The 15,544-nt window shown below is 41.4% G+C and overlaps 1 protein-coding gene across 2 annotated transcripts; it reads right to left on the bottom strand.

Moving 5' to 3' along the window:
- Window positions 1-8,294: 8,294 nt before the first annotated feature.
- treh (trehalase (brush-border membrane glycoprotein)) lies at window positions 8,295-15,485 on the bottom strand. 2 transcript variants are annotated; one of them, XM_082503392.1, is made up of 15 exons: window positions 15,225-15,485; window positions 14,377-14,477; window positions 14,143-14,290; window positions 13,978-14,065; window positions 13,642-13,742; window positions 13,385-13,477; window positions 13,083-13,199; window positions 12,715-12,837; window positions 12,561-12,610; window positions 11,940-12,140; window positions 11,632-11,849; window positions 11,009-11,120; window positions 9,419-9,531; window positions 9,273-9,326; window positions 8,295-8,943 (listed from the first exon to the last, which is right to left on the bottom strand). In XM_082503392.1, the coding sequence occupies exons 1-15, from the start codon at window positions 15,305-15,307 to the stop codon at window positions 8,857-8,859; spliced, it is 1,689 nt and encodes a 562-aa protein (XP_082359518.1). In that variant the 5' UTR covers window positions 15,308-15,485; the 3' UTR covers window positions 8,295-8,856. The 2 variants fall into 2 exon arrangements, with proteins under 2 accessions (XP_082359518.1, XP_082359519.1); XM_082503393.1 differs by lacking the exon at window positions 9,419-9,531.
- Window positions 15,486-15,544: the final 59 nt, after the last annotated feature.

Raw genomic sequence — 15,544 nt, 5'->3', positions numbered from 1 at the left:
TTACCCAAATAACAAGCCGTGGGTGACTAAGGACATCAAAGCCCTCCTCAACAACAAGAAGAGGGCTTTCAGAGGGGGCAACAAAGAGGAGGTGAGGAAGGTCCAGGTGTTACTAAAGGACAAGATCAGAGAGGCTAAGGACAATTACAGGAGGAAGCTGGAGTGGAAACTCCAGCAGAACAGCATGAGAGAGGTGTGGAGGGGCATGAAGACCATCACTGGATTCAGGCCAACCAACAGCAGGGGAGCTGAGGGAGGTGAGAATAGAGCCGACGAGTTGAATCTGTTTTTCAATAGATTCGACACCACAGTGTCTGCTCCCACCCCCACAACCTCACCTGCAGTCAGCCTGGAATCCAGAGCCACACCACTGTGCCAGCCTCTCTCTTCACATGTTGCCTCCTGTGAGATTCCTGACACCCCTCCCCCACCCATCACCTTCACTCAATACCAGGTTGAGATGCAAATGAGGAGACTTCACTCAGGCAAGTCTGCTGGACCAGACGGAGTGAGTCCCCTTGTCCTCAAGGCCTGTGCCCCCCAGCTGTGTGGAGTCTTTCATAAACTGTTTATGCTGAGTCTGAGTCTGCAGAGGGTCCCGGTGATGTGGAAGACATCATGCCTCGTCCCTGTACCAAAGACGCCTCGTCCCAGTGGCCCCCAGGATTACAGGCCCGTGGCATTGACCTCCCACATCATGAAGACCCTGGAAAGGCTCATCCTGGACCAGCTGCGACCCATAGTAAGACCACATCTGGATCCCCTTCAGTTCGCTTATCAGCCTCGTCTCGGAACAGAGGACGCCATCATCTACCTGCTCAATCGTGTCTACATCCATCTGGACCAGCCGGCGAGCACTGTGAGGGTCATGTTTTTTGACTTTTCCAGTGCTTTCAACACCATCAGGCCGACCCTCCTGGGTGATAAGTTAGCAGCGATGCAGGTGGATGCTTCTCTGGTGTCCTGGATTGTTGATTACCTGACAGGAAGACCACAATATGTACGTCTCCCACAGTGTGTGTCTGACAAGGTGATTAGCAACACAGGGGCACCACAGGGGACTGTCCTCTCCCCCTTCCTCTTCACCCTCTACACCACAGACTTCAGCCACTGCACAGAGACCTGCCATCTTCAGAAGTTTTCTGATGACTCTGCGGTGGTTGGATGCATCAGCAGGGATGATGAGACAGAGTACCGGGCTGTGGTCGACTCCTTTGTCACGTGGTGTGAGCAGAATCATCTGCAGCTCAACGTGGCAAAGACCAAGGAACTGATCGTGGACTTCAGGAAGACCAGGAAACACTTGACCCCTGTTTCAATCCAGGGGGTCAGTGTTGACATTGTGGAGGACTATAAATACCTTGGAGTACACATTGACAATAAACTGGACTGGGCTAAAAACACCACAGCACTTTACAGGAAGGGCCAGAGTCGTCTCTATTTTTTGAGGCGACTGAGGTCCTTCAACATCTGCCAGAAAATGCTGAGGATTTTCTATGAGTCTGTGGTGGCCAGTGCGATCCTCTATGCTGTTGCATGCTGGGGGAGCAGGCTGAGGGTCGCAGATGCCAACAGACTTAATAAACTGATCCGTAAGGCCAGCAATGTTGTGGGGATGGAGCTGGACTCCCTCAAGGTGGTGTCGGAGAGGCGGATGCTGTCCAAGATAAAGACAATGTTGGATAACACCTCCCACCCACTCCATGACATGTTGGTCAGTCACAGGAGCTCGTTCAGTGAGAGACTGAGATTACCGAAAAGCACCACTGAACGACACAGGAAATCATTCCTGCCTGTGGCCATCTCCCTGTACAACGCATCCACTTAACACACTGTTTGCTGCTACAACTACACATGTTTCTTTTCCAAATATTTATTTATAAGTGACTTATGTATGTATGTATGTATATATATGTATATATTGTACTATTCTTAGTTAGCGTATTGTCTGTCTTGTCTTAATGTTGGTTTAAAATGGAGCACTGTAACAAAAAATAATTTCCCCCAGGGATCAATAAAGTATTCTGATTCTGATTCTGATTATCTCACTTTCACAATCTCCAAGAAACTGTTTTTATGTAACGTAGAAATAATGTGCGTGTCATGTATCAGTAAATAAAAATGAATCACTTAGTTGTGAGTCAGGACCTGTAGAAACTAGATTTGAACATATGCTGTGTCAGAATGTGAAGATTACTATTATTCATGGTGTAAATTGACGTGTTTAATCAACATTGTCAGCATGATTTCAGATGAATTAATTTCAACAGAATGTTATTTTCAGGTTGTAGCTTGAAAGTGTAAACATCAGTCAGTCAGTCAAAACTGTCTCTCTTCAAAGTTCAGCTGCAAATTTGAAGTATTTGCTGTTCTATCAACTTTATTTACTGAATCTAAACATCTCAGTTCAAACGTTTTAAAAGGATCCAGACTATTACTGCAGACTGCTAAAAATGGAATAACAATGCATTAAGTATAATCTATCCCTGACTATCATCAAGCCCTAAATCTTATGTTTGAAAATGATTCTAGTTAACAGAGCCTTCGCCCATGTCTGCTGCTGTATGTTTAATGCTTATTTATTTGAGAGTATAATCAAATGGTCAGGGGCAGAGTGCAGACTCAGACTCCTGCTGTGACCTGTAGGTCACGTGCTCAACCAGGTGAGCTACAGCAGCGTCTCACAGATGCTTATGCTTTTAAAAGAAATGCATTAATGTCATTCCCTAAAAGAAACAGTGATTCCTTTTGTTTTCCCATTTAAGAGCATCAATTCCACATACAGAACTTGACACAAAATGGTCAAAAAAAAAATTGCCTGGGGCACTGAGTGGGAATATCTCATCTAATAACCCATATGTTATATAGTTTAATAATAAACCTCTTCATTTGGTAACTTTATGAAGTGTGCATTAGTGTTCAAATGATTTCCCAGGATGTGCAAGTCTTATGAAGGTGCATCTTACTTTAATTAATCCATTTTGGTGGTAATTAGTTATAAACTGTACAGTGGTTTCACTTCTATTAGCAAGGGCTTTGATAATAACTCAACTGCATGTGATAATTAATAACAGGCAATTGAAGAAAAACCACTGCTTAAACCCTGACGATAATGTCTAACTGGTAGCTCAGGTGCAGTGGGCTTTGTAAATTTTGTTGATATTTTTTAAGTAGGACCAGTTCACCTCAATAATCATAACATACTTTGTGCTTAAAATATACATGTATTCTAATTTTGCCACACAGATTCATTTGGAAGTGTCATGTTTGTAGTTTAATTACTGGAGTGTCTACTGTGAATTTATGCATGCTTGCAAGTGCTATATACCAGATATACGTTCAGTAATACTCCAGTGAGCATATGTATGCTGAAGGAACACTTGGTGCTAAGAAAAAACATAAGGGAATCGGAAGTAACACAGTAGGTGCCAGAAGCTCAGTTTTTCCTCCACTTCCACTGAGCTGAGATCATGAATTGTGAGCATTCTCTGATTACTGAAACGCATACTGTATATGCTTTAAAAGAAGCACAATCACTTATCATTATTCATTGCTGATTGACATATAATTTAGAATCAAATCTTCTTTAATAACACTTATCCAGACTGTGCTCGGTCTAAATTTCAATGTATAAAATCAATCAAAAACGGGAAAGTAGAGTAGTGTGAAGCTTTATTGCTGGTTTAATACGTCTTTTTAAATACACGTGTGAAATGTCTTTTTGCTCTTATTACTTTGGCATTTATCTCTGGGAGACAGACAGGGTGAATATTGACTGCGTGTGGAATAATAGCTTGCAAAGCACAAAATCTGGGCTATTCAAATATGTCTCCCCTGCAGTTGCAGACTCATGGGCTTCACTAAATCCTCCTCCCAATAATTTAATTTCCTTCCTTCTCTTCCTCCACTGCCCATGTGTCCGCACTACTTCGACCCTTCCTCGTCTGTGGAGTTTGAACCCTGGCATCCCCCTCCCCCTCAGGATGTTACACCGTATGCCACTCTATACCTTCTACCTTTAGTGCTGCAATGAAATTAATATTTCACCGGCGTTTCCTCAGCCATTTTTCTTGCTGACGAATTGGAGGTAGAAAGAAAGTTTCCAACTGGCCACAGCACAATAAATATTTAAGTATTTCCCTTGGAAGTCTTCCAATTGGGAGCTCCTTATGTACACTGTCAAGCACGAGCTTTGCTGCCATTTCTCCCTTTCCCTGTCTTACTTTCATTCCTCATCTATCCCTCCCATCTCATCTGCTGCACCATCTGTGCAGCTGTAATAAGCAGAGCTCCTCATGTGCTCTCTTTCACTCCCTTGATTTCCATTCCCTCCTGATTCTGGCTCACCCCCCTCTCCAGGCATGGCTCCCCTGCTTGGCTGTTTGACTGACTTGTTTGCATCCCGCGATGGCGCTACCATGCAGTCAAACCCACTGTGTACAAAAAAAAGACTCAGCTTGTGTTGTCACACAGTACCTTCTGCAGTCACGCAGCCCCAGTTAGCGCAACACTGCTTTCATCTCCAGGTGAAAGTATTCTGAAAGCAGAAATGTGATGACCTTACACCCTTACCACGTACAAAATGCACGATCACTCTCAACTCCATCAAAACAAAAGCGTCTCCCTCTCAGAGTGAAGAGCATGCAGTCCAAATCGAACAATTCAAGTCCTCAACGACAGCAGACTATTGATCTGAGCCAGTAATCACACTGACACCTCACTCAGCTGGGTGATGGAAAAATGAGCATGATGGAAAAAGATTCTATATGCTTATGGAGTGTGGGATTAGATATTTTTTTCCTACTATAAGTTCCGGATAAAAATGGTCAGTTAGGAGGTAAGGACTCTGTGCCACTCTACAAATACTGAGAAGCTATTGTGGGGTCCATATTGATTGTATGGCTACCAGAATCAAAGGGCATAGCTGAGTAAACAAGGCATCCACTACAGCAAAGAGCTCTACTACCTCACAGTGGCACATTGGGACAAAGGTCCTAAGTGTTTTGGATAGGAGAGAAGGAGGGAGGGGGTATCCAACAGAAAAGAAATTCATTTATCCTTCTGAGATGTCTAGAAAGTTACTGGAAAAAGGAAGCAGTTAAAGCACAAACACAAGCTGTGCTTTAAGAGTTCACCAAGTCCTTCCACGAATTTATCAAAAATCTGTTTGTGTACAGTTCTATTTTATAACCAAATTTTCCAAATTCATAAGATTTTTTTTACTGACTTCTCTTTAAATTCAAGCAGGATTTTCTTACCCATTTTAAATATGCGAAACTCAGTTACGTGCTTCTGTACGCCCATCTCTTTAGCTACATCTGGATCAACATGCAGTGACAGATGTGGAGCTGTTTGCTTGTGTTGCCAGCTTTGCTGATTAAATCCATTCTAACCACACCCACACAACACTGGAGACATCGCTGAATATTTTTTTTATACCAGTAAGTTATTTGGGCATATTTAGTTTAGATATTAATTCGACACTTTAAAATAAAGTTTTTAAACAGCCTATAAAATGTTGGCCAGTTGGCTGTAGTTAGATGTGGCCGTAAACGTAACCGGTTGTAAGTAAACCAGAATATATCTGCAGCTGCACTAACAACAAATGTGTGTGAGAGCCAACAAGAAGCCTTTTATTAAAAATTTATGGAATTCACAAGGAAGGTCAAATTATTTTGAGCTCTCACTTGTTGAAAGATTTCTCACTAGATTGAACGCTGCAGATGAGCCAAGACGTTAAAGTCTCCCACTAGAAGCTCTTCGACTGTTAGACTGAATTTTAAAATCTCATGTAGGAGAAATTCTATAGAAACGATTCTTCAAGGGTTATTGATTATAAAGAGTCAGATAGCCGGACAGTACAGAATCAATATTACTAAGCTGTCCCTTCTCTATCTGTATAATGCCTCCAATTTAGCCAATCTTTCCAGTTTAGAGGTCAAGGAGTTGCTTTCTTCTATAAACAAGTTTAGCTACCAAGCTGGAGACAACATTTCTTGTGGAGGCCGCAGTCATAATTAAGGTAATATTACACAGAAAGACAGGCGTGATCCCTCAAATTAGTGATTGATTAGAGCATGTTGAATAGGAGTCAGTGGTGGCCAAGGAACCACGTCTGGCTCTTTGATTCACCATCAGAGGACAGACAGCCTCCCTCCCAGCACATCTCCACTGTGGGTCTTCACAGATTGCAGGGATGTAAGTAGGTAGGGTGGGGATTATCCTGGCAGAGCAAAGCAGGGTTCTGCAGCACAGAGTGGCACCATGAGGACTCTGTGGATAACATGCAGTCTGTGATGTGTGCTGTAGAGGCTAGTGAAAGCTGAGCCAGGAGGCAGCACTGAAGCATCGGCTTCCATTCAAAGCCACGCAGACACATCTACCTCTATTGTCTGCCATGCCTACCTATTTTATCCCCCCCACCTTTGCTGCCATTTGATAAGATTTCACACATTTTTGCATATCACCCTGCATCTTATTCTCATTATGGAAATCGGGGGCTGCTTCTGTGCCACTAGTACTATTAACATATCCAAGGCCAGAGGTGCACACAGTAGAGAAGATTAATGGGATTACATGTGGAATTTAAAATAAAATAAAATAAAATAATCCCCAAATCCATCACATGGCTTTAAGTGCACCTTTTCTGCATCAGGTAAAAACATCACAAAAATGTATCAGATTGATAAAAAAATAATAGAAAAATGTGAACTTTAAGCAAAGTTAGTATGCTGCTTTTGTACACAGGGGTTGTTACTGGATGACTGCTGACAAGAAAACACTCTGACCTTTGCTTCCAAAACAACATGTAATCCAGTTGTCACCAGTACTTTACAATTCATGCACCACCCAACGAGTGGGCTTCTTAAAATAATGTCCTCAGGTACTTGTAATTAAATGCACATGCTTGTGTGCACACAAACGCACCGCCTTGTCACCTCATTGCCGCTTAACTGCCGGACGACTTTTTTCACACTTTAGAGCTCGATCTCATTAACTGAGCACAACCCATTTCTGCTAAAACAGCATGATAATGTGGGAGTTGTCAAATAGAGCAGGTTCTACTTGAGTTACTGCTGTCAGCAAGGGCTGAAAACACAATGACTGCTGCCTGCTGCTTAAACATCTCTAAACACAGCACACAAGGCTGCCACTGTATGAGTTATATGTATATAAAAAATAAAATAAAAAAAAGAAGCTGCCAGCTATATGCCTTGTAGATTGAGACTCACAATAGGACATTACTACAGTGTGATCTTTGGGGTTGCACGGACTACTGCACCTATTAGCCTTTTGCCTATTTAAATTGCAGTCAATCTGTTGTGTTCACTCATGCTAAAGAGAGGGATGCAGTGAAATCCCTGCTTAGGGCTCACATCTTCACACCAAAGGAGGATGCAATTTCTTCTTTAAAAAGGCAAATTTCTCATTACTTTTTTGACAACCATTTGAATATCTATATAGACTTAATTTCATGCTTGACCAGGATATCACCATAGATGTAGGCATAAATGGCAAAAACAGAAAGAGTTCCTTTGTACAATCAGACCTAGGAAAAAAGGGTTGATTTGTCTTTGTTTCTTCTTCAATTATTGACAGTTTTTGTTTGAAGTTATATTCAGCAGAGTACAATGCCTCTGCAGGGTTTAAGATTTTTTTATTGTCTAAACGAGGCCAAATTTAAAGCCTCATAACCCATGATGACTAAATGATTTTAATGTAAAATATTTAACAGTACTGTGGTTCTTCTGGCAAAATACAGCAAAACAGTTCCGAAAACAAAGGAAAAGTGCATTCTTTTAGATTGTCATATTAAAGAAACAATTAACAGACCATTGGGTTTTTTCCCCACTGCAAGAGACATTTAATTAGTTCTCTAAATAGTAGCTCGCATTGTTAGCGATGCATTCTCGTGTTCCCATGGTGGATTTAAATAGCCTTTTAAATGCACCAGGGATACACTGAATACAATGCATGTATGTAATTCCACTGCTTTCTGTTTTGTTGTCTTGCTTTGTTGGCATATTCACTTTTACTGTGCATATTCAAAAAGGAGCAAAGGTCATTCTAACATTCAGTTATTTTTCTAATGCACAGCTGGTAGATGTGTAGGAAAATGTATTCCCCCACACTTTAATAACACATCTATTAAAACAAAAAAAACCCAACATTTAGCCCCCCAATCATGCATTTATAATTTCATATATTAAAACTGTCATCTAACATTTATCGGGTGCCTTGTATATATAAAAAAAAAAAAAAAAAAAAAAAAAAAAAAAAAATGAATTAAAGCATTGTGATGGTTTAAAAATATTTAGTGCAAGCAGACCACATTTTATTTCTCACATGGACTCATTTCCATTCCAACTTCAGTTTACATGCAAATAAAGGGGCTCTGTGGGAGTTGAGCTACAGTACAGCAATAAACTCTATAACTGAATTAGGTGAAAAAGCCGTTTGTAATGTCAGTTCAATATCTAGGACAAGTTAATGTTGTAATCTAAGCAGCAGCGAGCAACAGCCTGCATCGCTGGAGAGAGGCCAGAAATGCCAAAATGTTCTGCGGCTTCTGATAACACCATGCATCACTTAGCTCTGAGGTTACATACTAAAATATTCAGCAACGTAATCCTTAGTTACAATAAATCATAGCTGGTTCCTTGCAAGTTATCAGGATTGTAAAATGTCTAGAAGGCGTGCAATATGCGCTTAAGTCTCATTGTCAATTTGTGTTTAAAGTCTGTCAGTAGCAGGAGTGAAACCAGGAATAATAAAAATCCAACGGGTCCTTCTGACACCTCCGACTCACTCAAGCATGATCCTAGCTAAGATGACCAGGGGCAGCAGGAGGCCAGATCAGACACGTCTCCCTCCTGAGGTGAGAGTCGCCCCATATTGGTCTAGGAGCTGCAGCGCCACGCCATTGGTCCAACCAAACCCCAGCTGCAGAACAGGGCAACACAGCACAGCATGAGGGGTATTTATATATTCACTAAACCAGCAAACTACAACAGAATAAATACAGGAAATGCAGCCATTGGTTTTCTTAGTATTCCCATCTCATAAACTAAAGTAAAACTGGATGACAACGATTTTCTATCAAAACAATGTTACAAAGAAGAGGAGGAGTGAGAGTGTGTGCATGAGCATGTAAATGTGTTCAAGTTAAACAGGAGAGAAGAGGAATTTTCTGGGCTTTGCATGGAATTAGAAAGACTTGCATGACTATAAGCACATTAGTTTTACACTGTCAACACATGAAAGGGAAATACCTGAACTTCATATTCTCCTCCACCACCAGGTTTTCCATCTCCGTTCACATCGTACTGTCAGGAGGAAGAAAATTGCACATTCTGAGCCAGCTGTGTTATCACACTGCAACACGAGCTCCAAAGTGCTGAAGCCTTCAAAAACTCACCTTTTCAAACATGGCTTCATACTTAATGTATGCCAGCCAGTTTGTCTTGATCCAGCGCTGGGCCAAATCGAATGCGAGTTTTTTAGCATCCTCTGAAGGTAGCTTGGAAAAACCTGGGTTTTTAAAACATTTAAAAACTATTTAAGCTGCTCAAAGCAGAAATCTGTTAAATGTTTGTAATGTTTCATCTTTATGTTGCCAGCTAATGTCGAATTAAACGATAGCTACATTTACATGCACACTAATATTCTGGAGGTAAACAGCATATTCAGATTCGATACTATGAATCAGGCCTCACTTCTAAATGAGCCTTTTTATGATTAAGCCACATGGGATGTGTTGACTTTAGTACCATCTTTTGGACATTGTTTGCATCTCAGGTGGGATTTTTACTAGAATTAGCAGGGAAAAGTAAAATACAGTGTCACTTTTATACCATTATCCCCCTTGATGATTGGTTATACATGGCTTTGTTTTTGTTTAATTAATGCACTGAGGTAATTCAACAGTAATGCCAACAATTAAAGGGAGTAGACAAACCAAGGAAAGGTTTATAACCCAGTAGTGCAGCTGTCTTTACCGGTCCCATCAGACACCTGATTTCAATGCTGCCGAGAAAGCATTTCAGGTGATGAAGACGTATATATACACATATAAATACATATATGAATGACAGAGAGAGACCCAAAGGAAGGACATTTTGCACACCGTGTCTGATGTGCATAAAAACACTCAATTATAACCAAACGTTTATTGCACTGAATTTAGTCAACAGGCTACAAGCAGCCATTATTATTTCTATTACCAACACCGTTTGTTCTCAAGGAGGCTCGATCACTAAAGCCACTGCACAATAAGTCATAAAAAAAACAAACACTTCAATTTTTTTCCTCCTTGTCTAAGAAATACTAGTACATTATGAAACTGGTCTTAAGAAAAATAGGTGTAATTTTAACAACAGATCTCAGTTTTTCCAAATTCAGTCTTCACAAAGAAACGCCGCTATCATAAATCAGACACGGGTCAGGCATCTCAGTTCAGCCATCTCGCTTCAGTGTGGTATGGAAGGCAAGAAGACGGTAAAACTAAGGATGACTCAGACCTCTAGCTTGGATGATTTTAACAGCACAGACACCTCTAATGACATGAATCATTTTTAACCACTTTTAGCACAATGTGTCTTCCTCCCCATCCCCTCCAAAAAACAGGAAAAAAAAAAACCCAAGCCACCCTATACTGCAGTTTGCACACTTTCCAAGGTCATCCTCCAGGTCTAATTGGACCATTTGGATGGCACACCTTTGCCATGTGTTCAACTGTTTACTGAAAATTGCCTAAATCAGCTGAGGACACTTATAATCCAAAGCTACAGATGAGCCGCTGAGCAGACCTGATGAGAATGTTTTATCGGTTACAGATAATCAATAGTCCTAGAAACTGTATTGTAGAAATCCACTGTGCAGAGCTGAGCCTATGTTTAGAATTTGCTGTTCATTTTAAGAAAGAATTACCCACTGACAATAGAACAGGATGTTCTGTTAAGTGCTGAATCATCACTGTGGGTTGGCAGGTGAAGTTCATGGTACCTACCATCGATAAGCATGTGCTGCAGAGGTGGCCACGCATTAGGATAGTCCCACTGCTGCCCAGACTCTTTCAGTGATGTTGGAACTCCATTGGGAAACTGGAGAGCTCCACTCCCCTGCACAGACATTACAAAGCAAGAGTGTGCATAGATGAAAGCTCTGTAGTGCGTTTGTGCCATCTGCTGGTGTGGCTGAGCATGATTTATAAAAGCACGTTGCATCCTGCTGGGAGTTGGCTTCTGAAAAAGAGTTCATGGCTAAAAATCTAAATGTCTCTGCTCCCTCAGCGACTGTCAAGAAGCTCATGAGCCGAGTATTTAAATGCTCAGTTTGCCATCAGAGGAGGGGACTAGTCATGTTGGACATCTGCTTGACATTTTTACAAATGTAATGGGATAAATATATTTTAAAGGGGTCTTTCACACAAATGGCATGATGGGGTCATATAAAAACAATTCTTTCTGGTTTTATATGTCAGTTCTTTGATAACAGCAACAACAAAATTATTCAAGGGCTAATAGTTTCAGTTTCTTGTGGAAACTAATTTGAGGTAAATGTGTATCTTTTCTAGTTTTGATGAACAAAACAGGCAAAATGATCTATTCTTCCAGGAAAATATCAACCAACCTTCAGATACTGTACCGCCTTCTCTCCCATCTCAGGCTGAGAATAGCACTGTGCCCAAATTGGTCCCAGGTTGGAGGGATAAAACTCAAAGTTTTTGGAGCGCGTCATCAGGTTGTAGTCAAACCAGGCTCCCCTCTCAGCATCCCAAAGCACAGACTCTATCGCCTCCAGCCTCCTCGCTGCAGCCTGGTCGTATACTGCAGCTGAGTCACTATCACCTGTCAGGAAGTAACACATCACCGTTATGTAACACCAGTTAGGAATTAAAAAGCCACGCACAAGTTAGTTTCAAGGTTAAAAAGGCTCACCGAGCAGCCGATGAAACGACGCAAGAGTTTTCTCATTGCGGCACAGCAAAGCGTTGAGGTCAGCGGGCAGGATCTGACTGGTGCGCGTGTCTCTCAGGGTGCCACTGTTGTCGCTGCCATCAGCTATATACCAGCGGGAAGTAAAGTCCCAACCAGACTCTGCACCCGTTTTCAGATCCATCCACAGCTGCTCTTTCTTGCCTGAGGGAAAGAAAAAGAAAACACTAGTAGAGCCACAACAAATCAGCATCTAAACTGTGGTACTTACTCGTTAAATATGCAGCCTCATGTTGAGCCATGTTTGTTTTCTAGCACTTTTGTCAGAAGCTTTGGTGATTAAAAAAAAAAAACTTGTCAAAGGAGGAGAAAGCAACTTAAATATACAGCTCCAGTATTTTCCCTTCAAACAGGTTCTCTTTTAAGTGTGGTAAAGTTGTTCAGTGAATGAATGGGTTTTAACATTAAATATTCATTACTCGGGTACTTTCAGAGCAAATTTGTTTTGCACAGATGATCCTCGAGTCTCTGGGAATATAATATTATCCCTTTTCCCACTTTCTCAACTGGAATAAAATGACCATCAGAGTGCAATACATCCCATGAACACTAATAGGCCATTACCATCAGTGAGTCCCTCAGCTAATTCCAGATCGTCCAGATAAGATTCAGGCCTAGAAAGACAGACATGGTTGTTGTAGGTGAGGACATGGAGTATAGTCCCACAACCTAAATATCCATTTGTTATTTATACCAGGTAACCTTCCTTTAAACATACCTGGGCAAGCCCACCTCTACATAATACCGGTTCAGTACATGCTGCTTCCCATTTAATTCTAGATCCACAGAACGGTTCTCCATCCAGAATTGGTACTCCACCTCCAGAACTGGTAAAGCCGCTCTAAACCGATTGTAAAGACAGCAGGAGGTGCTTTTTAATTCACAGTACTTTCACATTGCTTAATATCCTTAAACACAAAACTTAAAGTGTCACATTCTAATTAAGTATGGTAGGAACAACAAAACACCGGAGGCACAGAGAGGCACGAGCACGGAGGTGCTGATGTTTAATATGCTGAAAGAGGCAGAAGGCAGCTAAAGAATGATAATGTGTCTGGCAGGACGTCAGCTGGGGCTAAATATCACCTGAGGAACTCTTTATCCTTGGTTGCTTGATAGTAGCTCTCCACCATTAGAGTGAGGAATGGAGGCTGACTGCGCCTTTCATAGTAAATCCGCCCACCATTTGGAACAAAGCCATAACTGTAGGAGGGAAAAAAATCTTTTATTCCACAAATCTTGAATATCCCCTGAGAGCTCCATTTCCAAAGTGCACAACTTGGGTTACTAAATGACTTATTATTGAAAATTTGCACGGTACACTACCTGCAGCGAGGTGGACATGTTTTTAAGTGCTCTGAATGATGAAAGACGTTTTAAAGGCTTACCTGTTGACAAGGTAGAGGAAGTTTTGGATCATTCCATGGGCTGTATCTGTCATCTCTGACAGCAGGAGCCCGTTGATGACCCAGTAGGAGTCCCTGTTGGACACAGAGACTCGCATCACTTTCTGGGTATGGCACGTAGGTGGGCTATCAGCATAGACCCCTGTCTGGGACTTCCTGTGATCTCTTTTCTCTCTGACCTTGTGATACTCTACCACAGCTGTCAGACAGCTTGGTGAAAGGCTTCATTGTTCACTCACCAATAGTAGAGCTCTCTGAAGCGCCCCCCTGGCACAACAACGGGATGTGGGGTGTAAATCTGAGAGTAGAGCTCTGGGTGATCTTTAACATCAGAATGGATCTGGATGGGAAATCATATTTAATTTAAAATGTTTGGACTGAAGCGTAGGTTAGTGGTGGATCCAACAGCAAAACAAAACTAGAGGAAATAGTGCATCAATATTTCCTAAAACTCAAGAAGAAACTGAAAAGAAAAAAAAAAAAAAAAAAAAAAAAAACACGGATAAAACAAAAGCATAAAATTTGTGAGGAAGGTTGGTTGGATATTAAAGTTGTGTTAGTTTGCTACTCATCACCTTTCTGCCAAGAGATTTCCACAGACCATGGATCTTTTCTGCCCACTCGCGTAGTTTATCATCTGCTATCCCACTCAGGAAGTTTGGCCTGCAAATCAGTCATGTCATGTGGGTACAGTTAAAAACACAGTATAATCTCAGCAGCAAACAAACACTGGATCTCACTTCTCATGCCAGTCCGGCGGAGCCCATGACTCAAACTCTGTCCCTGGTTGATCAAAGCTTGTATTGAGAAACTCCTCCAGTTTCACAGGTGGGATGGTTGTATTTGGAAACTTGCTTGAAAGATTGCGAAAGGCCGACAAAACATCATCTGCAGGGAGAGAGAAGCAACGCAGGAAAGCACATGATTCAGAGCCTTGAATTTTTTTTATTTATTTTAAAACCAGACCGACTTACCAGGAGCAGACCTCAGCTTCATGTCAACAAAATGCTTATCATCGTCAAACAGTTTTGCTTCTTGGACCTGGTGCAAGATGGGCCCGGTGCAGTATATTTCACTGAAATAAAAGGGGTATAAATTATTAACTGTATCATGAAGGTCATGTCTGTATTAGAGCAATACACTCAGTTGCTATCAAAGTCCTGCGGGGAAGCAGTAAATCAATAAAATATAAATATATCATGGAGAGGGGAAAGGTAAGCCTACAGCTTAGTGTGGTTGCACCCCCCCTTCCAAAAAACAAAACCCCAACACTTTAAACCTGTCAAACAGCCATCTGTAGCAAGTTAAAAAGTTGGCAACCTATCAAATAAGCGACGTTCTGGCGGAAGGACAATGCACAACCGACTGGGCATAGCGTAAAGATGCACCGTATGCAACATTGCAGGTAATAGTCAATATATGTAACGCTTAAGGTAGAGTAACGGGCCAAACCAATTTTTTTTTTTTTTTTTTTTTTTTTAATTACAGAGGACACGTCGGCTAAAACGGGACAGTTTGCAACCCTAGTCTGTAGTCGTGTCATCACTGCCCAGATGAAACGCAGCAAGCCATTAAGCAGAGACCTTTCAGTAGTTTAGATTTCAATCACTGCAGTAATTTGGCATCATTTTAAATCAAATTTGTAGATTTAGGATTGACCCAAGGTTCCTCTAGTTCTTTTCCTAGACCAGGAAATGACAAATCTCTTGTATCATGGAGACTTTCATGTCCCCTTACACACAAGACCCCCCCCCCCCCCCCAAAAAAAACAAACACCACCACAGAAGTTGTATTTAAAAGTATATATTAATATAATCCATACCTGTCACATGGTGGAGGAACATCTCCCTTTACGCTAGCAAAGAGAGCCAAAGACAAGAAGCACAACGCTTTCAAGTTGCTCATGTTCAGCTGTAAAGTCAAGTGACGCCAAAGTACAAGCAAGAGTGCTATAAGAGAACTGTCATAAGAGAAATGCCTCCAGGTCAAAGTTTATATAAAGACACAAGATCTGAAGAGGACAGCTGCCTGCTACATTAGTGGCGCCAAGCTTTGAAAGACTCATTAGTCAGGCGAGCAGCAGTGTCCAAGTTCAATTTGCAATATATTTGGAGGAAAAAAAACAAAGAATATATATTTTTT

The sequence above is a fragment of the Aulonocara stuartgranti genome, assembly GCF_965226115.1.
Source record: "Aulonocara stuartgranti genome assembly, chromosome: 14".
NCBI lineage: Eukaryota > Metazoa > Chordata > Actinopteri > Cichliformes > Cichlidae > Aulonocara > Aulonocara stuartgranti.
This window is presented reverse-complemented; position numbering and strand designations above follow the sequence as displayed.